Source organism: Leopardus geoffroyi, chromosome A2, assembly GCF_018350155.1.
Source record: "Leopardus geoffroyi isolate Oge1 chromosome A2, O.geoffroyi_Oge1_pat1.0, whole genome shotgun sequence".
In the NCBI taxonomy this organism is placed as follows: Eukaryota; Metazoa; Chordata; class Mammalia; order Carnivora; family Felidae; genus Leopardus; species Leopardus geoffroyi.
This window is the reverse complement of record NC_059331.1, coordinates 12,326,043-12,352,546: the sequence shown is the minus strand read 5'-3', so window position 1 is coordinate 12,352,546 and position 26,504 is coordinate 12,326,043. Positions and strand designations below refer to the sequence as shown.

Genomic DNA, 26,504 nt, shown 5'->3' with positions numbered 1-26,504 from the left:
TCGTCAGTACGTGATGTTTGGAACACACATCAGTCTTTCAGTATAGGAACATCTTGCTGAAAACACCATCCTGTTTCCTCTGCTAGGGTCTGGGGCTGCTCTAGCCTGGCCTTGGGCATCAGCGCTCAGGGCCTCGCACCTCTCCCTCCGGCAAGAGCTCTGGAGACAGGTGCCCAAGTAGACTACCACGGCCACAGCTCCCGAATGGGCCAGGGGACCTGAGCCAAGTCGCCTCCCCTCTCTGGGCTTCGGTCTGTCCGTCTGTGAAATGGGGATGGGGTAATACCTACCGCGCAGCGCACGTCGCAGTGATTCTCAGAACGAGCTCCCAGAGACCGGGCTTGCCCCTCTATCGGAGTCCGGCCACGGGAGTCCGTTCCCGTGTTTTTGCAGAAAAAGGATGTAGCTTATGGAAAGCTTTCACAATTTGGTTTCTTTTCAGTAAAGACCTGCTCTTTTACCCTTGCTGTCCGCCGCCACTGCCTCCTGCCCATGAGGAATCTGGCTGAAAGGAGCCGATGTAGCGTGGACATCGAGGTTTGACCCCCGGCTGGATGGCCCGATCACAGACGCTGACGCGATAGGGTCTTTGCGCTCCTGCCCGTTCACTTCGAGACCTGGCTCCGGGTCCCCTAGGCCAACCCACCGGCGGGGAAACCCGGCGGCGACCGAGCTAGGGTCCGCGTCCCCCCCCCTTCCGCTTCCGGGATAGGCCTAGCGCCGCCGGAAGCCCACCCGAGGGGCGGGGCCCGCGCCCGCTACGTGGTGGCGGGCGCGTCGGCCGGCGCGAGGCGGTGACGCAAGGCAGCGGCGACCAGTGGAGAGCGGCGTTGGCCGGCGCGCCCGCCTCCACCCGGCCCCGCCCCCGCCCGGCGTCGGGCCGTCGGACGGGCGGGAAGAGGTGGCCGCTCGGGCAGGATGGCGGCGGCGGCGGCTGTGGGCGCGGGCGCGGGGGGCCCGGGAGCGGCGGGCGGCGGCGGCGGCGGGGCGCGCGAGGGCGCGCGGGTGGCGGCGCTGTGCCTCCTGTGGTACGCGCTGAGCGCGGGCGGTAACGTGGTCAACAAGGTGATCCTGAGCGCCTTCCCGTTCCCTGTGACCGTGTCGCTGTGCCACATCCTGGCGCTGTGCGCGGGGCTCCCGCCGCTGCTGCGCGCCTGGCGCGTGCCCCCCGCGCCGCCCGTCTCGGGCCCCGGGCCCGGCCCACATCCGTCTCCCGGCCCGCTGCTGCCGCCGCGCTTCTACCCGCGCTACGTGCTGCCACTCGCCTTCGGCAAGTACTTCGCGTCCGTGTCGGCGCACGTCAGCATCTGGAAGGTGCCGGTGTCCTACGCGCACACTGGTGGGTGCAGCGGCCGGCCTGGGGGGCGGCGGCCGGGACGCGCCGCCCGGGGTTCCGGCGCGTGGGTAGGAGTGCGCTGGCGGGGCTGCGGCCCGACGGCCTGGAATACCAGACCGAGAAGTCAACTTCTGTTGGCACGGGGCTGGGGGCCAACGAGACTTTTAGCAGAGGAGCGACTCGCACAGGGGTCTAGAGGAGGGAAGTGGCTGGGAAGAGAGCTGGGAGCTGAGCAGGTCGGGTCGCAGCTATTGGGCTGCGGGGAAGCTCCCCGGAAAGAGAAGGGCCGAGGAGGCTTGAAGGGCTGCCAGGCGCTCCCATCGCACTAGTGGAGTTGGGACAGGGTCCCAGGGTGGGTTCTGGGACGGAGACGGCTCCCTGAGAGCCCCCTGGCCTCTCTTTGCAGTCAAGGCTACCATGCCCATCTGGGTGGTTCTCCTGTCCCGGATCATCATGAAAGAGAAGCAAAGCACCAAGGTAACCTGGGAGGGTTCTGGGCCGGTGGGGGCCCCAAGGGCTTCCTGGCTGGTGCCCAGCTGGTGACGTGGTCGCGACTCCTGGCTTCCTGTCAAATCAGGAAGTCTGCTTAGAGGCTTCTGGTGGCCCTTTCACTAATGTTCTGTAATCACTTTGGAGGCAGTGGTGTGCAGTGTGTGTGTCCCCGAGTTGTCTCTGCCGTGTGGTCTTGGGGACACACCTGTCCCTCTCAGGTCCAGCTTCCCTTCGTGTTTTGATTCCCTCCGTGTGGTTGCTAGTGGGCAGTGACTCGGTCCCATCTTGGCTGGGCCCCACGTGCCCCTCCAGGGGGACCCGGAATGGAACACATGACATCTTGCTGGAACTCTGACAAAGTTTCACTTCTTCGCGAGTGACCCCAGTCAGGTTGGGGACTTCTGGGGTCCGAAGTGAGGTGCTAGTCAAAAGAGTGATTTTGGCAAAATCCAACAAAGTCTTCGAAATAAAAACAACCAGGAACTGTGAGTGTCTGGGACTGGAAACGAAAGCAACACGCAGAGCCTAGGACTGCATAAGGAAGATGCTTTGGGCACAATCCAGTGTCTGTTCAAGATGCCAAGCCTGGGTATTTCCTGGCTTGGGGCGAGAGGAGCTGTGGCTTCAGCCAGAGACGGCCTTGCTCCTTGTCCTTAAGTGGAAGTGCGACTCCTGTCGTCCCAGCTGGAATCCATTTCGTGCTGGACAGAGCGCCTCTTCTCTAGGTGGTTGGTTTCTGGCATCCTGTATTTTATGTAACTCAGAGTGGCGGTGCCCTGGATCGGCTTATAGAAATTGGGCCACTTCTGGCTGATTTTTTTGTTTCAGCCTCTTTTTTGTCTGTAAGACCTGGGTGTGCTCTGGAACCCGCCCCCAGGGTGATGTCAGGTGTGACTTGTCTCCCTGGGTCCGAGTTGCCTGGGAGGTGTGTAGCTTCATCACTCGATATCACGTCATGTTTATCAGGTTTCCCTATCGTTCGGGACATTGTACCCAGCTTGGGCAAGGAGCCGGCACCTTCCACTGTGGGGAAGGACTGAGGAATGGCCTAGGCAAAGACTAACGATGAAGACAGGATATGTAGGGACCCACCCTATGAGACAGATAAGGCAGGTGATTGTCATTCTTGATCGCAGGGGAAGAAGTGGGACTTAAAGGGAAAGGGGAGAGTCAAATAGCCTAACAGCCTGAGGCCCACAGCCAGCAGGGGGGTGGGGGGGGGCTGGAATTCAGGTCCCCCAGTCCGGAACCCTTGCTCTGACCCTCAGGGGCGTTTGAGAGGGCCTATACCACCTCCTAAAATTCCTGCAGTGCTTTTAAAGTGTCCTTTGTAGGAAAAGGGTGAGCTAGAGGTCAAAAATGGATCCCATTTCTCCGGAAGTTTGGAGCCATTTAGCCACCAGATCTCAGGAACCATCGCATACGCTCTGGGCCTTGTAAAGTTGGACCTTCCCTTTGGTGAGGGATGGGAGACCGAGGCTCTCCTCCAGGCCCAGGGGCGTGTGGGGGGCAGCCTGGCTCAGCCTCGGCCATCCATCCCTCCTGCCCCCCTTCCCGCAGGTGTACCTGTCGCTCATCCCCATCATCAGCGGCGTCCTGCTGGCCACCGTCACCGAGTTGTCATTCGACATGTGGGGGCTCATCAGCGCCCTTGCTGCCACACTGTGCTTCTCGCTTCAGAATATTTTCTCCAAAAAGGTATTTGGGTACCGTCTGGGACCTGCCTGGTGGTTTGCGGATGCACAGGTGGGCAGCCTGTGAAAATGCGGTCAAGGAGGGATTCCCTTGGTGTTGAAACAAACAAAAATCCTGTGGCCCTTCTGCTGGTTTTGTATTTGTTTCATTTTCTTAAGTAATTTGTTTCCTTTTATAAAATTAGCATATATTCAATGTGGAAAACTAGAGAAAAGCCCCCCCACCCCCCAAAAATCAGAAAACTTGTGTCAGGTACCATAGTGGGTGCTGGAGATGACTAATCAGTAGAGACCTGCCCTGCGCCCAGGGATTTCCACGCTATTGAGCAAAATCACAGTACTTTCCGCTAAAGAACTACTGGGTTTTTTTTTTTCTTTTAATGTTTATTATTTTTGAGAGAGAGAGAGTGCAAGCGGGAGAAGAGGAGAGAGAGAGAGGGAGGGAGGGAGAGAGAGAGGAGACACAGAATCCAAAGCAGGCTCCAGGCTCTGAGATGTCAGCACAGAACCTGACATGGGGCTCAAAACTCACGAACTGTGAGATCTTGACTGGAGCCGAAGTCCAGCGCTTAACCCACCGAGCCACCCAGGTGCCCCAAAGAGAACTACTGTTAATGCTAGTAGGGGTCTTTTTCCGTACAGTTTTTAGAGTTGTGATATTATAGGTACGTTTCAGAATTGTGCTTTTGAAAAGTAAAATTAGTACATTGTCATTTATGATTACAACATTCTCCCATTTCATTAAAAATTACTGCTCTAGGGACACCTGGGTGGCTCAGTCAGTTGAGCATCTGACTTTGGCTCAGGTCATGATCTCATGGTTCGTGAGTTCCAGCCCCACATCAGGCTCGCTGCTGTCAACCTAGTAGTGCAGAGCCAGCTTCTGATCCTCTGTCCCCTGCTCTCTGCCCCTACCCCACTCGCGCTCTCTCAAAAATAAGTATTTAAGACAAAAACTATTGCTCTCCAACCATTCATTATAAGGAACACAGCAACAAACATCTTTGTGTGTGCGGGTTTTCTGTCTCGGGTTATTTCCTTACGTTGTTGGGTCAGAGTATGTGAGATATTCATGGCTGCTGATAGACTTTGCCTGGTTGCATTCTGGAATGTGCACGAGCTGATTTAGACATAAACCAGTAGAATTTCAGAGTGCCTGTTTCACTACAGCTTTACCAGTTTTGAGTGTTGGTGTTTTTCACTCTCAGTCCTTCATATTTGTCTTGGGCACGGGCTGTGTGTCTCATCATAGGGCACTGGTAGGTTTGGTGGTCAAGGTCAGATGTCAGGGCTTCTGTATAGTCACTGTGTTTGGGGCCTGGGTAACTGGAGCCCTTCTTGCCATTTTTAGTTTCAATCGGCCTTTAAAGAGGTTTTCTCTTTTCAGGTATTAAGAGATTCACGGATCCACCATCTCCGGCTGCTGAACATCTTGGGCTGCCACGCTGTCTTCTTTATGATCCCCACGTGGGTCCTGGTGGACCTTTCAGCTTTCCTGGTCAGCAGCGACCTGGTGAGTTGGCCAGTGCCACGGACACACCCTTTTCTTAACGAGTTCCAAACCAGTTGCTTTGCCGGGCAGTTACACCTGTGTTGACTTTGGGACATTCGGGGCCCCTGGCAGCCAGCCAGCCCTCTTAAGGCTCAGCTTTGTCATGACGCAGTTTTCGTGCAGTCGAGGAAGTCGTCTTCCTTTGCACTTCCTCCTCCAGCGTGCTGGATCTCAGGTGTTGATGGCTGCTTCATTTGTGCCAGTGGCATCAGGAAGGAAAATGCCGGCACAGGCGACTTTCCTGTCCTGACAGTCTGGCTCAGATCTCACTTTGACTTGTCAAAACTGTGCTTGCATGGCTTGATTCCTCTCTTGGTGTCATCTCTGTCCTTACTTCCTTCACTCTGGGTGTGTGCGGAGCTCTCTGAGCGCCGGCAAGAAGCTTCCCACCACGTGCAGGGCCAGCCTCCAGACGGTTCACTGGAAGCTAAGCAGGTGAGAAAAATAAATAAATAAATAGAAAAGAAAGAAACTAAGCAGATGACAGTGATAAGGAGGAGGTAGGCGTGGTTTCTTCTGAGCCGGAGTTACAGAGAGGGTAAGAGAGGGTAGTAAATTTTATTAGGGCTTAATGAGGCCCGATAGAGTTCTTGGCATTGGTCTTCAATCCTCAGCACTGCCTGGAGACGTATTTCCATTTTCCAGATGAGGAAACTGGCTCTGTTCTCACTTCCTTTCCATATTGATTAGCTGTAATTTTTCTGTAAAGAGCTTTCCATCATCACTCAGGACTAGTGTGTTACTTTCAACTACACGAAGAGCAGTTCAGTGCTTTTCTTTCATTTTTTTCTTAATTACCAATGTTTAGAGAACACTTCTTAGCTTACTGTAAATGTTAACCAGTGAATGGGGGGGGGGGTGTTTTTTGTGGGAGGGGTAAAGGAAGGTCCTTTTATATATTTTTTTTTTTCAACATCTTTGTGGACGCCTGTGTCAGTTGCACATCTTAACACTTTCTCTATTCGGATTATCCTGTCTCAGCCAATGGAGTCCTTCCCACTGGCTCCCTGTCCTTCTGACAGCACAGGTCAGCCTTTGGTAGCTTTTGGTCCAGCAGGATGTTGTTTCCCATATTGTGCCTCTCCTGTCCCAGACTTGCAGTCAGCCGCTCCTTCAAGAGTCCGGGTTGCTTGTGGTAGAGAGCGCTGCTGAGAGAGACAGGCCGTGGTGCTCACCGCTGTTGGGTTGTCATTGCTTTTAAGTCTTTGTGGTAAAAAACTAGGAAAGCCCTGTTGGGGCAGAGGGGAGAGTTCATTCCAGTTCGTTGCAATGTAACATGACAGGATTTGCCATGGCTGTGATTTTTAAGTGTACATCTTTTCGGGTACGCTTGATTCCTTCCCATAATTACTCACATACAAGATTCCACTGTATGCGCACATAATCACTTCGGAGTGAAAATGCCCACAGGCCAGCTGCGGACAGGATTCTGAGTTTAAGGTTTCTTTGCCGGTCTTCTTTGTCCTTAGGACATGTCCCGTTAAAGATGCACAGTTGGAATGCCGTGTTCTAAGGGCACTGGAAATAATTGTTTTCACAGTGTGCCTGTGTCACCAGCTTGTCCGGTTGGGTTCTTTTACTTCCATCTGTTTTCCATTTGTGGCATTGCTTTCCTCCCCCCACCCCCCAACACTGAATTTGTCAGATACCTTTATATTTCCAAAGCCAAATGAGATGAGAAGGTTTATTCAAATAAGTCTGGCTTCAGGGGCGCCTGGGGGGCTCTGTGGGTTATACGTCCAGTCTTGATTTCAGCTCAGGTCATGATCTCAGGGCGTGGAGCTCTGTGCCGGGTGTGGGGCCTCCTTAAGATTCTCTCCATCTCCCTCTCGCCTTCCCCTCCTCACAAGCACGCACTCCCCACCCCCGCCAAAGTAAATAAATAAAATAAAAACAAAAAATAAAAATATTAAGAAACAAAAAACCCCAAGAAGTCTGGCTTCAGTCCCTATCACCTCCTGCTTTCTTGTCCCTCCCCTGGAGTTCTTCATTGCCATGCTCTTGGTTTATTCCTTCAGTGTTTCTTTTTGCAAATATAAGCACATCTGTATATATTCCTTTCTCCTCCTTACACAGAAAGTGACTTTTTAGGTAGAAAGGAGCACTTTGCTATTTTCCCTCAATGATATTTCCTGGGGATCGATTATTCCCTATTGACATATTTAGGTCTTTCTCATTCTTTTTATTGGCTGCAGATACTGCTGGTGGGTTTCGTGTCAGTTCTCTTACTACGTCCTGTGACAACTCCTTAGCGTCTCTGTATATATGCACACAAACACGTGCTTCCAGGCTCGGCTCTAGTAACTTTGCTTGTATTTGCATTCAGGACACGTTTTAGTTTTATTCCAGTGATTACCTTGTTCGTAATACCTTTAGTGACCTGTTCTCTTTGTCGAGCCCATACATATTTTTTACCTTGATGGGGTCCTCGTACGTTCCGACAGTTTTCCAGGGAGCCCTCCGTATTTGACAGTGCTGGGGTGTGAAGGCAGGGCCCCTACCTATCTGGACTCCCCCTCCCTGCCCTGTGTCTCTGGCACGGACGCCGGGTGACGTGGCCCCATCCCAGTGCTGTGCTTCGTGGCGGTACAGGGAGAAGGATCAGGTAGGAGAGCATCACTTGGAGTCTGCCGCTCGCTGTGTTACCAAGATTCAAAGGCTGTGTGTGGTGGGTAGTTCTGCACACGGGCAGCCCCACTGCTGACAGCTTGACCGAAGCCAGGCAGGGATCACTAGACTCTGAAGCAGGCGGCCTGGTTTTAAAGCTTTTACAAGATGAGTGAAGCAGCTATTTGAGAACAGAAAAGTAAATGGCAGTGGACGGGCTGGGGTTGAAGACCAGATTTCAAATTACCACTGAGTCAGCAGTTTGCTTTTCTTTTCTTCTTCTTTTTTTTTTTTTTTTAATTTTTTAAATGTTTTGATTTTTGAGACAGAGACAGACTATGAGCATGGGAGGGGCAAAGAGAGAGGGAGACACAGAATCCGAAGCAGGCTCCAGGCTCTGAGCCGTCAGCACAGAGCCCAATGCGGGGCTCGAACCCACGGACTGTGAGATCATGAGCTGAGCCGAAGTCAGACACTTAACCGACTGAGCCACCCAGGCACCCCTCTTTTCTTTTTTTTTTTTTAAGTTTATTTATTTTGAGAGAGAGAGAGAGAGAGCAAGAGTGAGTAGGGCAGGAGCAGAGAGAGGGAGAGACAGAATCCCAAGTAGACTCCCTGCCATCAGTGAAGAGCCTGACATGGGGCTCGAACTCATGAACCGTGAGATCATGACCCAAGCCGAGATCAGGAATCAGATGCTTAACTGACTGAGCCACCCAGGTGCCCCTCAGTTTGTCTGTCTTTTGCCTCCTGTATCTTCAGCCTTAACTCGCAGCCCCGGGTGCTGCACATGGTGAGAACAGAGCGAGACACCCTCTACTTCTGGATCAGGGAATAGGAAAGGGGGTTCCTGATGCTCAGGGTAGGGGAAATGCCCTTCTGGCTTTTTCTGTTATTTTTGTTTCTTTGTTCTCCTGTGTCCCAGGCCACTGGCAATCCCATGGCAATGGTAGCAGCAGGGTCCCACAGCACCTGAGATGCTGAGTGAGGGCAGCCTCCCTCTGTGGTCAGAGTGGGATTAGCCCCCACTGTGTATTTTTCTCTTTTTTTTTTTTTTTTTTTTCAACGTTTATTTATTTTTGGGACAGAGAGAGACAGAGCATGAATGGGGGAGGGGCAGAGAGAGAGGGAGACACAGAATCGGAAACAGGCTCCAGGCTCTGAGCCATCAGCCCAGAGCCTGACGCGGGGCTCGAACTCACGGACCGCGAGATCGTGACCTGGCTGAAGTCGGACGCCCAACCGACTGCGCCACCCAGGCGCCCCATGTATTTTTCTCTTTTAATCAGCCCACTGCTTGGTCCCAAGTAGAGGTACAGTTGTGGGAAGGCCATAGTGTAGAGCGGCATAATTGTGCCCCGGCCCTTTGACTAGAGGACTGGTTCCTAGGGGAACCCTAGGCAACGGTCAGTACCAGGGAGATCGTGGAGAAGGAGGAACTTGGGAAAGTGACCTCAGAAACACCATGAAATCCTAGGCTCACCCCTGAGCTGTACCTGTGAGGATCTGACCCTAATAGCACACCCAAGACTGACACTGAATTACGAGGTAGACTGCTGCCCACATCCCAGACTCATTGCTGGGTAGCGCACGCTCAGGATGGAGCCGCGTACTGCTGGAGAGGCTTTGGAAACACAACTGACAGTGGAACCAACACCCCCAGAAGGCTTGTCAAGCTTGTAGCCTGAACCCAACCGAGTCTGCTAAAACAAAATTCTGTATCAACATTCTGTAGAGGATTTAAGACCTACAGTCTTACAATATCCTAAACGTCCAGAATATAATCCAAAATTACTCGGCATATGAAGAACCAGGGAAATTTCAAGTCCCTTCCCATAGAAGACAATTAACAGATGCCAACACTGAGATGACACAGATCTTGGAATTATTGAACAGCGACTATTTTTTTTAAGTTTATTTATTTTGAGAGAGAGCACCAGCGGGCAAGTGGGGGAGGGACAGAGAGAGGGAGAGAGAGAATCTCAGGCAGGCTCTGCACTGTCATTGTAAAGCCCGATGCAGGTCTCAAACCCACAGACCCACAAACCTCAGATCATGACCTGAGCCAAAGTCAGATGCTTAACCAACTGAACCACCTAGGCGCCCCTGAATAATGTCTTAAAAGAAAAAAAAAGTATTTACTTTTGAGATAGAGAAAGCACCAGCTGGGAAGGGGCATAGAGAGAGGGAGACAGGAACTGAAGTGGGCTGCACACTGACAACAGAAAGCCCGATGCAGAGCTCAAATTCATGAGGTGTGAGATCATGACCTCAGCCGAAGTCAGACACTTAGCCAACTGAGTCACCCAGGCACCCCCTGAACAATGACTTTAAAGCAATGATTATAATCATGCCCCAAAAGGTAACGTGAATTCTCTTGAGACAAATGTAAAGAATGAAAGGCAGAAGAACCAAATGGAAATTTTGGAAATTCAGAAAGAGTAGCTTAAAAACTCACTGGATGGGTTCAGTAGTAGAATGGAAATGACAAAGGAAAGGGTCAGTAACTCAAAGATAGATCAATAGAAATTATCCAGTTTGATCCACAGAGAGAAAAAAAAGATTAAAACACAAACAAGCAAAAAATCTGGAAGCAGCCAGAGAAAAATGATGCATTACTTACAGAACAGCGGTTTGAATGACTGTGGATTTCTCATTAGAAACGATGAACACCAGAAAGAGGTGAAATAACATTTTTAAAGTACTGAAACTAAGAACTAGCAACATATAGTTTTATATCCAGTGAATACAGAACCTCCAGAACCAATAGAACTATAAAAAAAAAAAACCCACCAAGCAAAAAGATAATATCAGCAACCAACTGGGTATCTCACTGACATTTGTAGAACATTTTACCCAACAACAGTGTAATAGACATTCTTTTCAGGTATTCATGGAACATTCACCAAAACGGACCATATTCTGTGTCATAAAACAAACTTTAACAAAAAATCTGAAAACATATAGGGGTGCCTGGGTGGCTCAGTTGGTTAAGTGTTGACTTTTGATCTCGGCTCAGGTCACAATCTCATGATTTGTGGGTTTGAGCCCCGTGTCGGGCTTTGTGCTGACAGCACGGAGCCTGCTTGGGATTCTCTGTCTCCCTCTCTCTCTCTCTGCCCCTACCCCACCTGTTTTCTCTCTCCTCTCTCTCTCTCTATAAATAAATAAATTTAAAAAAAAGATATCAAAACATACAAAGTATCTTCTCTGACAGCAGTAACAGGAAAATCTCCACAAACATTTAGAAATTAAGTAACACATTTCTAAATGATGCAGAGCCCAAGAGGAAGCCTCAAGGGAAATAAAAAATATTTTCAACTGAAGCAAAACAGAAAAGAAGACATTACAAACACCAAGAGTGAAAGAGGTAATATCACTATAGACCTCACAGACATTAAAATGATAGAGATATTACTGACTATTCTATATACAGCATAGATGAAATAGACCAATTCTTCATAAACCACAAACTATCAAAACTCACCTACCCAAGATGAACTAGATAACCTAAATAGTCCTATAGCTTTTTTTTTTTTTTTTTTTTTTTTAATTTTTTGATGTTTTGTTTTTATTTTTGAGAGAGAGAGGGAGACACAGAATCCAAGGCAGGCTCCAGGCTCTGAGCTGTCAGCACAGAGCCCTATGTGGGGCTCAAACTCACGAACCGCGAGATCATGACCTGAGCCAAAGTCAGACACTTAACCAACTGAGCCACCCAGGCACCCCAGTAGTCCTATAGCTTTTAAGGAAATTGAATTCATAGGTTCAAACTTTCTAAAAAGAAATCATCAGGCCCAGCTGGTTTCACTGGCAAATTCTACCAGACATTTAAGAAAGAATAAATATCGATTCTACAGTCTCCAGAAAACAGAAGACAGGGGAATGCTTTGGGCCATGTAACAAAACCAGTATTCCTCATGGACGTTGAGGCAAAAGTTGTTAACAGAATATTAGTAGGGGCACCTGGGTGCCTCAGTTGGCTGAACATCCAACTCTTGATTTCAGCTCAGATCGTGATTCCAGGGACATGGGATCAAGCCCCACATAGGGCTCTGTGCCAAGCATGGAGCCTACTTAAGATTCATTCTCTCTGTCTCTCGCTCGCTTGCTCTCCCCATTCCCCCCACTCACATTCTCCGTCTAAAACTTAAAAAAATAAAAAAATATTTTTAAAAGCCCCAAATACTAGTAAATCGAATGTAGCAATGTATAAAAAGCATAATACACTATGACAAAATGGGATTTAATTTTTTTTTTTTTTTCAACCTTTATTCATTTTTTGGGACAGAGAGAGACAGAGCATGAACGGGGGAGGGGCAGAGAGAGAGGGAGACACAGAATCGGAAACAGGCTCCAGGCTCTGAGCCCGATGCGGGGCTCGAACTCACGGACCGCGAGATCGTGACCTGGCTGAAGTCGGACGCCTAACCGACTGCGCCACCCAGGCGCCCCTGACAAAATGGGATTTAAATCAAGAATGCAAGGCTAATTCAATATTTGAAAATCAGTGTAATCTCTAACAGTTTAACAAAGAAAATCACTTATTCATTTCAACTGATACAGAAAAGGCATCTGACAAAACCCAACATCGTTCATGAAGATAAACACAACTAGGGGTGCCTGGATGGCTCAGTTGGTTGAGCATCCGACTCTTGGTTTTAGTGCAGGTCATGATCTCACTACGTAAGATCGAGCCCGGAGTCGCAGATCCCACTTAAGATTTTCTTCTTCCTCCTCTGCCCCTCCCCGACTCATGCATGCACATGTATGCTCTCTCTCAAAATAAAATAAATAAAATACAAAGTCAACAAACTAGAAACAGAAGGAAACTTCCTCAACCTGATTTTTTTTACATGAAAGCTGATTTTTATCGTCAACAGCCATTCTCTAAACATGAACATGCATATAGAATATTCTGCATACACATCACAGTTTTTAACATTAACGGTTAAACACACAACCTACATCCTTATGAAAATAGTCAAAATGCAAACATAAAACAAAAGTCTTATTAATTTTTAAAAAGTTTGTGTTGGGTACCATTTGTACAACATAATTAATTTAGACGTTTTCATTTTGGCTGTACATGAAAAAAGCAGCCAGTTGAAAATAAAGTCATTGAGGGTTTTTAAATAGCAGAATAGGCAGTTTTGCCATGCAGGAGAAACAATGTTAAATATTAGTTTTCCCAAAAAATCCACATTTAAAAATATTTAGTTCAAGTCACAGAATTTTTCTCAGTAGAGACCTCAAGGTGATGCATAATTAGCTGCCTTAGATGGCCCATTTGAAAGGACGGTGTCCCTTCCCCAGTATAACGTTACTGATTTTGGCACAGAAAAGAAGTCTTAAGTATGAGAACATGATAAAAAAAGATGGAAGAGAACAGAGGAAAGAAAGAAACAGCAAGAAAGAGTACATGAGCTAGTAGTTGCAATCACTGAAAACTGCATTCTCAGCCACTGCAGAATACTAACACCATGATGAAAGATTGGAGGTTTTTCCTGCTAAATTCAAGAATAATTTCAGGATGTTCATGCTCAACATGTTTATTCCACATCATACTTGACATCCTGGCCGGTGCAATAACACAAGAAAAAGAAATAAATAGATTTGAAAGGAAGAAATAAAATTCTCTCTAACCAGCAAAACCTTGTTCTTTAGTATTAATTATAAATAATTGCTTGAATTTTAACTTCAATTTTTCTCCTTGGAAAAGGTGGTAATGAAGAAAAGTTGAGATCCATTAATCTACACAGGCATACCTTGTTTTATCGCACTTAGCTTTATCACACTTTGCAGATACTCTTTTTTACAAATTGAAGGTTTGTGGCAAACTCACATCAAGGAAATCTATTGGTGCCGTTTTCCCAACAGCATTTTCTCACTGTGTCTTTGTGTCATGTTTTAGTAATCTTTGCAATCTTAAAAACTTCTTGTTACTGCATTTGTTATGGTGATCTATGATGAGTGATTATGACTGACTGAAAGCTCAGGTGATGGTTGGCATTTGGGAGTAATAAAGTTCTGTACATTTAATTAAGGCGTACCCCTTTTTTAAGACATAATGCTATTGCACATTTAACAGTCTACAGTATAAATATAACTCCTATACGCACTGAGAAACAAAAAAAAATTCACTTGACTTGCTTTATTGCAATATTTCCTTTATTGCAGTGGTCTGTAACTGAACCTGCAATATTGCTAAGATATATGCCTGTATATCTGTGTGTGTGTGTGTGTGTGTGTGTGTGCGTGCGTGCGTGCGCGCGCATGTGGATAGATAGATAGGTATTGAGTTTTTTTTAACCTTAGAGCTGATTGGAATATTTACATAGATAGGCAGACAAACTGGAATAGTCAAAATAAGTCTGAGAAAGAATAAACTTGGAGGAATCACATTATTTAAAGACTTAGTATTAAGGTACAGATACTGGTTAAGGGGGAGACACATAAATCAGTGGAGCAGAATCGTGTACAACTAAATGCACACAAATTTGGGTAATTGATTTTTGACAAAGATTCAAAAGCAATCACAGGGCAAAGGGTAGTTTAACAAATGGTGTTGGAACAACTGGACATCGATAAGCAAAAATCTGAGCCTTGACTTAGACCTCACACGTTACAGAAAACTTAACTCATAATGTATTCTAGACTTAAATGTAATGATAACCTTTAGGGGAAACACAAACACACACACACACACACACACACACACACACACACACACACAGGAGAAAAATCTTCATCATGACTTGAGATTAGTTCTTAAGACATTCCACCAAAAGCAAAGTCCATAAAGAAAAAATTGGTAAATGGAGTCTCATTAAAATTTAAAACTTTTGCTCTGTGAAGACACTACTAAGTGAAAGAAAAGACAGACTCCCAACTTGGGAGGAAATATTTGCAAATGACGTACTAACAGAGAACTTGTGTTTTGAATATATAAAGAACTCTCAGAACTCAATAGCAAGATCATAACTTGCTTAAAAATGGGCAAAGGACTTGAACAGACTTTTTCCCATTGGGACTGTCTAGATGGCATGTAAATAGGCAAGTTAAATATGTTCAACATCATTAGGCACTAGAGAGAAACAGAACCAGAATAAGATCCACCTCATACCTATTAGAATGGCTATAATAATAAAAAAATACAATACCATGTTTGTCAAGGATAAGGCACAGCTAGAATTTTTATATGTTGTTGGAGTAAATACAGAATGGTACAACCATTCTAGAAAACATTTGGGAGTTTCTTCTGAAGTTAAACATACGCTAATTGTATGACCCAGCAATCTCACATGTGGGTGTTAACTTTAGAGAAATGAAACTCAAGTTCACACAAATGTTTATAGCAACTCCACTCATGACCTCATGACCACCAAAAACTGGACACAACCCAGATGTCCTTCAACAAGCGAGTGAATAAAAAACGAAACAAGCCCACTTTGGTACATTCATACAACGGAGAGTTGCTTGGCAATGAAAAAGGTCATCAGCTGTTGTTCCTTATGACAGCTTGGGTGGATGTCACAGGCATTATTGCTGAGTGAAAGCAGCCTGTCTGAGAAAGTTCCATCCTGTATCATTCCAGTTCTAGGATCGTCTCTAAAAGGACAAACCTAGAGGGAAGGAGAACACACCGTTAGTTTACCTGGATTGGGGAAGGGGATTCATACCAAGAGGCCTGGGAGAGTGTTTCGGGGTGAGGGAGTGGTTCTGAATCCTGATTGTGTGGGGAAGAAACACTTGACTGGTATCAGTTTTTTTTTTAAAGCTGGATTGATCGGGTTCCTTTTCTGAGAAGTAGGGATCTAGGCAAGCTGGCTGGCTCATAAAAACAGCTTGTAAGACCATGTCGGTCATCTCACAAAAGGACTCGGGAGTGAACAGGTCAGCTTGCCACAGAAGCATGCTGGTGGGCTCACGTGCCTTACAGGGGCTGTTCCAACGAGGGGCAAAAGTCAAAGTGACCGTGAGGTCACCTAAGTGTATCTTGCTGCCCTTTGAGAGGACCTTGTGATCCCTCTCTCTCTCTGAGGGTGGTGGAGATGGAATCAGGTGGCCATTCTAAGACCGTTCCAGCTCCCATGCTGGCAGGCCACTAAATGCCACCTTCCTGGAGGGACCCAGCTGTGTCCAGTACCAATGTGGCTTGAGGACTGGGATGCAGAGAGGAGGTGCCACCGCGCAGCTGTGGCTTTGCTACCTTCACTGAGCCACACTAGGTCTTGAGGGTGCTCTGCCCTTGGAGCACAGGGACGTGGGGATTGTCCCAGCACTCCAGACGAGGCCAGACACTGCAGAGGTGGACAGCCTGGAGCGGTGCGTGGCTGGTGTACTGTCTCCTGGGGCCCTTCCACTGGCCTGGCCGCCCTGCCCTGTAGCAGCCTCTTGGTGCCCCTTGGTTCCTCAGGACTGGTACCAAGGTAGGACTGTGGGGGGTGGGGAGGCATAGGAGTGGTGCCACATGCCTTCCGGTATCCAGCTCTGAATAGATGTCCGTAAATGTTCAGCACTGAGCATTCCCAGCCGCCTGGCGGGGGCAGCCCCCCACCTAATTCTCAGCTGCTGCCTGTTCTGGGATCAACCCAGGCTCAGGGGGATGGGTGGGGGAAGGGGGTTCTGTGGTCCAGATGTCTGCTAGTTGTGAGTTCTTAACTTCTGGGCCCCCTTGATCAGAGTGCCTCATTCCAGAGAGGGTCAGATGATAACTAAAGTTTTTGAGAACATCTCGTGTTTGGCTTGGGACTGTTTTAAAGCACTTTCACAGCCATGAACCCTTTTGAATGTCCCCACAGCAGCACTGTGTGGGCTCAGCAGGGTCAGTGTCTTCTGTCGCACAGAGGAAGAAAGTGTGACTTGAAAGGTCAGGTGGCTGGAGGGGTGGTTCTCAGTAACAGGGCAGACCCAGGGCTTCTTGCTTCTAGCCTGGGACTCTTGTATTACTAGGTTCTGTGCATACTCAGGGGCTGCCTTCCCAGGGCCTCCCTGTCCTACAGAACGAGTCATGTCTGCTACAGTCTGAATGTGTCCCCCCCACTCAAATTTCTATGTTGAAACCCAGCCCCTCATATGATGGTATGAGGAGGTGAGGCCCTCGTCAGACAGGGTTGGTTGGCCTTATAAAATGAGACCCAGTGAGTTCTCGCCCCTTCCACCACATGAGGGCACCGTAAGAAGACCCCACCTATGAACTGGGAAGCTCATACAAGACACTGAGTCTCTTTGATCTTGAACTTCCTGGCTTCCAGAACGGTGAGAAATAAATGTCTATTGTTTATACCCCCCACCCGCCCATGGCATTTTGTTATAGCAGCTCAATTGGACTGAGACAGTGTCCAGTAAGCAGACCTTGCTCTGCTAACCCCACAGCTCCCAGTCCTCACTGTCCGGGACAAGGGAAGCTCCAGTTCACCTCGTGCTCTCCACCCTTGGGGCTCTTGGAGCCTCCCCGTCCTCAGCAGCAACGGAGTGGATTATTGCTGTGCCTGCGTGCAGTGTCGTGAGGGTCAGAGGTTGCGCAGATCAGGCACCTGTTATTACACGGCAACACACAGCTGGAACTGCTCCCCGCCTAGACGCTGACCCCAGTAAGCCACTTTGTGCCTCTCCCCCACTTCTGCCAGAGCCAGCATGTGACCCCAGTGCTGTTCTTGTTTTCTCGTCTCTGTAGACCTATGTGTCCCAGTGGCCCTGGACGCTCCTGCTCCTGGCTGTCAGCGGCTTCTGTAACTTTGCCCAGAATGTCATTGCCTTCAGCATCCTCAACCTCATCAGCCCTCTGAGCTACTCCGTTGCCAATGCCACCAAGAGAATCATGGTCATCACGGTGTCCTTGATCATGCTGCAAAACCCAGTCACCAGCACCAACGTCCTAGGCATGATGACAGCCATCCTGGGGGTCTTTCTGTATAACAAAGTGAGTCTGAGGTGGGGTGGGGTGTCCCCTCGATACCCAAGGAGGCACCAAGAGTCGGTGGAGGGGAGAAGAAAGGGCCTCACCCTGAGCCAAGAGGCTGGGGTTCCAGCTCCCAGCTTTGTGGCTGACTGGTTTATGGTGTTGGTGTGGCCCTTCCTAGCCCGGCTTTCCTTTTCCTGTGTAGATTTTTCTGGGTCCGTGCCATACTCCAGCTGTGGCTTTTGGGTCTGTGGAGACTCTGTCAGGGATCTCACGGTCTCCTCAAGAAGACTGTGTTCGGTCCAGTGTAAAGACACAGATGGCTCATAGGGAGGGCTGGCCATGCCTGAGCCCCGCTAGGGCCAGTGCTTCGGTGGCACCTTGAAGGGCTGCTCGGATGCCCGTCGCTCCTCTGTCCTGTGCGCATGTCCTGGGGAAGGAGCCAGTTGTCTCACTGACTCTCTTGATCTTGCAGACCAAGTACGATGCCAATCAGCAAGCCCGGAAGCACCTCCTCCCTGTCACAACGGGGGACCTGAGCAGTAAGGAACATCACCGGAGCCCCCTGGAAAAACCACACAATGGCATCCTCTTCCCCCAGCACGGGGACTATCAGTATGGCCGCAACAACATCTTAACAGATCACTTCCAGTACAGTCGGCAGAGCTACCCAAACTCATACAGTTTGAACCGTTATGACGTGTAGAGTGTAGAGGGCAGGGTGGTACCTGTGTGACTCCTTCCCCCACTCCCTAGCAGTACCAGAAACTTCTGACAACCAGTGAATGTACAACCCAGCCGAGGGGACGGTGCACAACCATCAGAAGACCCTGGGCTTCCCAGCCCCTTGGGGGCAGCAGGACGCTGCCCTGCAGTAAGGGCCACCGCCCTCAAGCTCCCGTGTTCCAGGCCCTTTCTTCCTGGAGTCTGTCATCCGAGGGCTGTGTTGCTGTGGAGATCTTGGCCAGGTTTTTACCTTTCTGTGTGGACTTCTTCCCCAAGTTATGTATTTTGAGAGTTCTCGTTCTGCTTTCCAGATAGTATTTCCAGGTAACTCTCCGGAGAGGCGGGATCACTGTGGATGCAGACCTCCCCGAGCAGGCAAGAGGGGGTTCCCGGAGGCCAAGGAAAGGACAGTAAGATGGTGCTGGAGAGTGACAAACTAGCTGCTTCAATTCCGCTGCTCAGATAGGCCAAGGGCCGAGGCAGGCATGGAGCAGAGGGGTACTGATTAAAAGCATCTCCAGCAACAAAGATGGACCCAGTTTCCGGCCAACCCCCTTGGCCGTTTGCAGTTACTGGCAGATCTTCCAAAGAGAAAAGCTACTGCAATTAGCCTTGAATTCTTGGAGCCTAATTCTTTGACCTGCAAGTCAGAGTCAGTATATGTCCAGATCCAGAGGGAAGGGCAGCTGCTGTCTCCTGTGCCCTCTCTTTCCTAGCCAGAGCAGGGCATCTCTCCTTGCTGGGGACAGCAGAGGGGGAGTGGCTGAGGGGCTGTCAGAGCATTAGGAAATCACGTTCAGTGTTTCAAGCTCTGTTTTTGTAATACTTGTTTTGTCTTTTCTGAGGAGTCTTCGCTTCTGTGACGACTTAGTAGGATGTTTGGTGGGGAGATGTTAACTTGATGAGGATCTTGCATTTTTCTAGGGAATATTTTGCAGTTGTGTTTATGCCGTTGTCTCCTATGGGGGGTGGGGCGCATGAGGACTGGCTTATAGATTGAAAACCCTTTTGTTCTTAAATGTTTAAAAACAAGAAAAACTCCTTCTGGTGATGCGTGTCATGATACATTTCAGCATTAGTAGGAAGCGCTGAAGTTTCTGAAGCTCCTAATGGCCCCAGCCGCCGAAAGCAGAATGAATCAAGAATGTCATCTCAACAGTTTGTGTAATAGATGAGACCACAGCACTTTGATTCCATGACCTGATCTGGTCGGGTGTCTGCATTAGGATCGAAACCATGTCCTGGTGAAGGGGAGAAGCGGCGAGCACCAAGCTAGGATTTGGGTTTGGATAAATCACGTATCAGGAAAATGATGTGGCCCCAGCAGGTAGCCCATGTGCCGAGGTTCAGGTCAGGGTCTCCATCTTTCCTAGCGTCACAAGAGGATGCTGTCCTCGCAGAGGGGACCGCCGGCTCAGCTGCTGGGGTCCCTGGTGATGTCTGCCTTCCTTCGGGGCTGTGCCCAACCTCTTGAATAGGCACTCGGAGGAAGCCGCAGGTGGGACAGTGGGTCACCCTTTATGTCTTGGTGAGACATTTCCCCGTCTGAGGGAGTACCATAGCTTATGATGGACTCCTGGTTTGGTTATTTTTGTCAGCTTATGAGTGGGCTGTTCCTGGAGGTCACCCGGTCCCCTTGTGGCCAGAGTTTATGCACCACCAGCCTCAGGTCCCTGTGTGTTCACGTGTCATTCACTTTCTTTGTAATTATTTTGGTTGGCCCCAAGTTTTGAGACGGTTGCTGTGTAAAACGGGAAGGGGAAATCTGAAGGGCATTTGTGAAGAGTTTGCTGAGTGTCTTCACAGAGGCATTACAGTCTGTAGCTGAACTTTTCTCACTGGTGACTAGCAACAAGTGGGGGTAATTCTGCACCACAAAGATACTGTGGTAGTTGTTTTTATGATTATAGTGACTGAGTCCTTGAACAGATAATTGAACTCCAAAATGAACTGTGTGTCTTTTCAGGTTTAATGAAATTTATGATGTTGCTAAAATTTGTATATTGTTTCCCTTTTCCAATGCAAGATCTGCTGGTGAGGGGAACGGACTGGCTTTATTACGGTTTATAAATTAATAAATGGGATATTTAATTCTGTACATAAATCTGCAGCAAGTACATACACTGGAATGAATGAGACAATCATATTAGACCAAATCATCCGATCAAAAGACAAAGACATATTTTTGAGACTTGAAGGTTCAGAGCTGACACTGACCTCCTGAAGGCCAGTTTTCCAGCCACTTTGGCCCTGGCCTACCACCCCCGCCCACTCCCACATTCCCATTTGCAGCTCTGTTCCCCTCTCCCTCTTCCTTGCTGGGGTTTGTGGCAGGAAATTAATCTACCCATCCATTGTGTGGTCTTGCCTACGACACTAACTCGAACCCAACTCCTTCATTTTACAGAAGGGGAAACTGAGGCTCAGAGGGCATTTTCGAATAGTGTTTGTTCACTATTTTGAGACTTGGTGTGGACTTTTTAAGCACCTTATTTTAAGTCATTCGTTATAGGGAAAATCAAACCCCTATTACAAAGGAGAGAAACCAAACATGTTGAAGTGAAGAAGCACTTGGGATTTCTCAATTTTGCTGTGTATTTGGTATACATCATGCAACAGGCCCTTTATTGTTGCTGGGATACAACCAGACCCGGGTAACTTAAGGTCTAACAGCCTTAAGGGGATAGAACATTAAATTATTAAAGGAACTGAAAATTGTGAATTCTTTTTTTTCCAGTGGTCACCTGTTTTCAAGAATTAAATGCTATAGACTTCTGTGGGATTGATACTGTGTGTATATTCATTGATGGCATTTACCAAAAATAAATGATGGTCTCCAGGGAATCATGACTGGTCCTAATTTGTCAGTGAGGGTCTGAGTGACCCTGTCTTCAGTGTGCCCGGCAACAAAACATGTAAGAGATAGAAAGAACGAACCAACTTGATTCTCACATCTGAGTAAACTGCAACTTTTTTCCTGAGCCAAAGATGAGGACATGTGATGTGTGAATTTATGACATGGTAGAATAAAACCAGAGACACAGCTCAGCAGTTAATGACATGCCTTTATTGAACAAAATAACACGGAAAACCCAAGAACGTGTAGCAGCTGTGCTCATGAAGCGTATTTTTGAGGAATAATGGCTAATAGTGAGACCTGCTCCACGCCTAACACAGTGGTGGATTTTCCCCACACAATCCTTACGAGGTTTATTAACCTTATTTTACAGATGAAAATGAGGGTCGAGGGGGTTATCACACAGGAAGTCTGCCTCCAAAGCCCATTCCCCCCCCCATATTAACTCAGAAACCCATTACCTACAGAATTTCCTTCAGCCACCGTTGAAGAGTAGGAGTTTCTGCTACAACAACTGCCCACATCCTTTTCATTCATAATCCTTTTGTTCACTGATTTACTGAACACTTCATTTGAGTCAAGTACAGGAAAACAGATGCCTAGGCCTCAGAGCATGCTTGGCTTAATTTGTAGATGTGTAACTAAGTTAAGTAGCACATAGGGGCTATATTGGAGATAGGGAAAACGGTAAGGAAAGTACAGGATAATTATCTGAGGGAAATGGAATGGAAACGTTTGCCTTATTACACTTACAATTCTCAGGTTATTTTACTTGCATATTTTATATTATACACATCTCATTTAACCATCAGAACCCAAGAGGGAGATACTGGCACCATTTTCCAGGGAAGTGGAAACAAAGCCCATGGACCAAGCCGGGAATCCAGGAATGTCTGACTCCAAGCCAGGGCCCTTTGCCCGGCAGAGCGGCCAAGATAAAAGTGAGCTGTTTTGTTTTTCCTCACCTTTGTCATGTACTTGCCATGAGAGGAGGTGATGTCCTCAGGGGTGTGTCCCTTCGTTGCAGTTGTGTGGGCCATGCTGCCACAGTAAGACCTTGACGGAGCCCTCCCGTCTGGGCGACCTGGTGGCTTGGCAGTCCACCACTGCAGCTGCCACGGGGCCTCCAGAGGCTCTGCCCCAGGATGGAGTTGCTGCCTCACAACTCAAGACCTGGTCCTACGGAGAATAACAGCTCATGCTGCACGCGGCCCCGTTGTTGAGACACTAGTCTCAACTCCTACCTGGGGCTGAACACTCCAGGGACTGGAATACTCCCATTTATCTATCTCCCCAGGGCAACTCCTTTGTGACCAGAGGCTGGCTCGGTGACAAGATCAGGCCCTGAGGAATGCTGCTCCCTCAAAGACTGGATAGGACCTTCTCTGTTCCCACATCATTCCTCCTGCTGCGGCTTCAGCTAGTTGACCACACGGGGTTCAGTTACTGTAGGAAACGAGGTTGACAGTAACACCAAGCTTTGGCTTTATTGAGACTACAGGTCTGGATGGGCATTAGACTTCCTTAGTCACCCGCTACTTTTTTAATAACAACTTTTATTGTCTATGTATTTTTTCAGCTTGAAAAAAATTGTTAAAGCTAAAAAATATCTGTACTATACAGACATCAAGAAGAATGAGTTAAGGGTGTCTGGGTGGCTCAGTCAGTCAAGCGTCCAATTCTTGCTTTTGGCTCAGGTCACGATCTTAAGGTTGTGAGATAGAGCACCGAGTTGGGCTCTGCCCTGCCCCCACTTGTGTTCTCACTCTCAAAATAAATAAACTTAAAAAAAAAAAAAAAAAAGAATGAGCTAGATCTATGTGTGAAGGGAACAATTTCCAAAATATATGCATATATAAATGTGCTTGTGAATACACAGTACGTTTCTGGAAAGACACACAAAAGACAACACAGCAGTTGCCTGTGGGAAGGGTTTATATGCGTCTTTTTTTTTTTTTAATGTTTATTTATTTTTGAGAGAGACAGAGCAAACAGGGGAGGGGCAGAGAGAGAGGGAGACACAGAATCAGAGGCAGGCTCCAGGCTCTGAGCTGTCAGCATAGAGCACGACACAGGGCTCCAACCCACAGACCACGAAATCATGACCTGAGCCAAAGGCGGATGCTTAACTGACTGTGCCACTCAGGCGCCCTGTTATATACACGTTTCTTTCAAAACATGTCATATGCACATTATTTTATAACCCGCTTTAAAAAAATATGCCATGGGTGCCTGGGTGCCTCAGTCAATTGAGCATCCAACTTCAGCTCCGCTCATGATCTCACAGTTTGTGAGTTCAAGCCCCGCACTGGGCGCTCTGCACTTGGTGCAAGAACCTGCTTTGGATCTTCTGTCTCCCTCTCTCTGCCTCTCCCCTGCTCACGCACGCTCTCAAAATAAATAAACATTAAAAAAAAAAAAAAGTATGCCAGAAACATTTCCTCATGTTATTAAATATCCTCTTGATTTTGTGCATCTGTGTACACACATTCTATTGAGGGAATGTGCTATAATTAACCGATCCCTACTGCTGCACATTTAAACACCATTTTATGGGATAACTTTGCAGTGCACAGCATAGCACATACTTCTGATTTGGGATAAATCCTTCACAGCATGTTTGCAGATCAAAGCAGGTATGCATATGGCTTTAGACATTTTTCCATTCTGCTTCTTGGGGTGGGCGGGAGGGGTCTCTTCAAGTTCATCTTGCCCAGGAGTATGCATTTTACTGGTTTCCTTAAGAGTTGTTTCCAGGTTCTTGAGACCATCGGTGCAGCAGCCTCTGCTTTTGGCAACTCTACTGCTTTCTTTTGACCAGTGGATTCTCATTTGGCCCACTGAAAGGCGTCTGCGTGAGGCCGCCTGATGCTTAAATGTTCGGGTTCAGATAAATGGCATTTTAAACACTAAGAAGTTAATGTAGTGGGGCACTTGGGTGGCTGGGCCAGTTGAGCGTCTGACTTTGGCTCAGGTCATGATCTCATGGTTCGTGAGTTCGAGCCCCACATCGGGCTTGCTGCTGTCAGCCTGTCAGCACCACAAGTGTCAGAACCACTTCAGATCCTCTGTCCTCCCCCCCCCGCACCCCCCAAAAACACAAAACATTAAAACTAAAAAAAAAATAAATGTAGGGGTGCCTGGGTGGCTCAGTTGGTTAAGCGTCTGACTTGATTTCAGCTCAGGTCATGATCTCACGGTTTATGGGTTCGAGTACCACTGACAGTGTGGAGCCTGTTTAGGATTCTCTCTTTCCCTCTCTCTCTGTCCCTCCCCTCCTCCCTCTCTCCCTCAAAATAAATAAACTTAAAAAAAATGACTGTATAAAAGTGGTCACAGGTTTACATAATCATTTGAGAGGGGACAGTTGAGCATTATCAGTATTAAATGTGCACATCCTACGCTAAATCATTTTAACAGTGGCCTAAAAGTGGAATCAATCAAAGAGACTCCATAGAGTCTGGCTTGAATAAATTATTGTACATCCACATCACACTGTCCTGAGCAGTCACGAGAAATGACCATACAGATTCGTTAACCTGTCTTGGCTCACAGATCCTGTTAAGACTCTAAAAAAACACTGTGTATCTTTAACTCACGAAAACACATATAGGGACAACAGCGTGCTATCTCTGAATTCCACCCGTGGCGGATCACAAATTAAAACCCCGATGTAGACCTTTACTGGCACCTGCAGCCCCCGGATTACTGGGCTTTATACTGAACAGACCAACATCCGTGCTCCCTTTGCCTGGTGTGGTCACACAGCTTGCTGCAGAGTAGGATCTCAGTGCAAACCTCACTTCCCAGGGGCAGGCCATACCCCCCTCCCTCATCAAGGTCTCGGGACCCAGCTGTTTTCCTTAATAACACTGTTGGAATGACGTATTTGTCTACTGATTTATAGGTCTCCGCCCCTCCTCGGCTGCCTGCTCAGGAGAGCAGAGTTCAGGCACCACTGAGACATCACAAGCCACGCTCAGCCTGCTTTTCCGTGAACCAAGAATAGTCTCTACTAGGGAACATCTGCAATCAACTCATGCCAGGGAAGACCAACTTAGAACCGCCAAAAAAAAAAAGCGTTCTATTTTTCTCAGCAGACCTGTATTTTAAAAACTGCTTAATCATTACATTCTGAATACCACCAATAAAAAAGCGTTAGGGACATTGTCTCTTTGGTTACGCAAGTACCTACTAATATGCTCCGTTTTGCCTCTTGGCCCACAGAGCCTAAAATATTTGCTATCTGGCCCTTTATAGAGAAAGTTTGCCAATTCCTGGCCTAGAGCAGTATCTGACATACAGGAGATAATCCATGAGCGTCAGGTGGCGAAATTTGTAACCGAAGAGAAAAGTATCTAAAATATACGGACACTTGGGGCGCCTGGGTGGCGCAGTCGGTTAGGAGTCCGACTTCAGCCAGGTCACGATCTCGCGGTCCGTGAGTTCGAGCCCCGCGTCGGGCTCTGGGCTGATGGCTCAGAGCCTGGAGCCTGTTTCCGATTCTGTGTCTCCCTCTCTCTCTGCCCCTCCCCCGTTCATGCTCTGTCTCTCTCTGTCCCCAAAATAAATAAACGTTGAAAAAAATAAAATAAAATAAAAAAATAAAATATACGGACACTTATTTGCACAGAAAAAATAGGGACGTAGAGCCAACCAAGCGTTAATGGCAAATCTCAAGAAGGTCGGATGGCCGGGACGTCCAGTCTACGTTCTCTAACGTTTACGGCTGCTGCTTTTATCTTTCCCCACCATCAGCACGCGTTCGCTTCGTCATCATCTGAGAAGGAATGTGCATCTTTCAGGAAGGCGCCGAGCCCACTGGGCGCGCAGTCTAGAAGGCCGGGCACCCGCAGGTCGTGGGCGCTCATTCCACGCCGCTTGAATGACTGCACGGAAACCACGCGAGCCCCAAGGGGACGCAGTCTGAGGCCGGCGAGGGTGGCGTAGGCCCCCCGCCCCAAAGTCTTCCTTACCAAAGCGTTGGGTCGAGCGAAAGAAACTGAGCGGAAGGATCTTGTGAAGTTCAACAAGCCCAGTTCCATCCCCGCCAAGCCCGTTGCCTCCCGGTTCTAACGCCCGGGAAGATGTGACCGGCGTCACGGCCCGGGAGCCTCCCGGACGCACCTCACCTCGTAGTCTTCTCACCTCAGCCTCGCGAGGAGGAAACACAGGCTTTGACCGGCGCAGGGACTCCCCAGGCAGCTGTCCAGCGGAGCACGCAACCTGCCAGGCCCTCCAGCTGCGACGCCGGCTCGGGAGAACGCAGCGGCGGCGGCTAACGGTAGTCCGCGCCTTTCCCCACGTTCCGGGGCGGAGCGCGACAGCGGCCCACT

At 48.3% G+C, this 26,504-nt stretch overlaps 1 protein-coding gene and 1 long non-coding RNA gene across 2 annotated transcripts; one reads left to right on the top strand and one right to left on the bottom strand.

The window, feature by feature from the left end:
- The first annotated feature begins 873 nt into the window (after nucleotides 1-873).
- Nucleotides 874-21,155, top strand: SLC35E1 (solute carrier family 35 member E1). Its single transcript, XM_045492436.1, has 6 exons — nucleotides 874-1,339; nucleotides 1,743-1,813; nucleotides 3,389-3,526; nucleotides 4,910-5,035; nucleotides 17,361-17,606; nucleotides 18,061-21,155. Exons 1-6 carry the CDS (start codon nucleotides 919-921, stop codon nucleotides 18,289-18,291), a joined length of 1,233 nt encoding a protein of 410 aa, XP_045348392.1. The 5' UTR covers nucleotides 874-918; the 3' UTR covers nucleotides 18,292-21,155.
- Nucleotides 13,218-26,482, bottom strand: LOC123605480. Its single transcript, XR_006715776.1, has 2 exons — nucleotides 26,317-26,482; nucleotides 13,218-15,306 (listed from the first exon to the last, which is right to left on the bottom strand). It is a non-coding gene; the product is annotated as an uncharacterized LOC123605480 (long non-coding RNA).
- Between the last annotated feature and the right edge of the window lie 22 nt (nucleotides 26,483-26,504).

Excerpts from the sequence above, each read along its gene's own strand:
- SLC35E1 (XM_045492436.1), top strand. The coding sequence starts at position 919 with ATGGCGGCGGCGGCGGCTGTGGGCGCGGGCGCGGGGGGCCCGGGAGCG. Across the intron at positions 1,814-3,388 it reads AAGAGAAGCAAAGCACCAAG|GTGTACCTGTCGCTCATCCC; the intron begins GTAACCTGGGAG and ends CCCTTCCCGCAG. Across the intron at positions 17,607-18,060 it reads GGGTCTTTCTGTATAACAAA|ACCAAGTACGATGCCAATCA; the intron begins GTGAGTCTGAGG and ends TTGATCTTGCAG.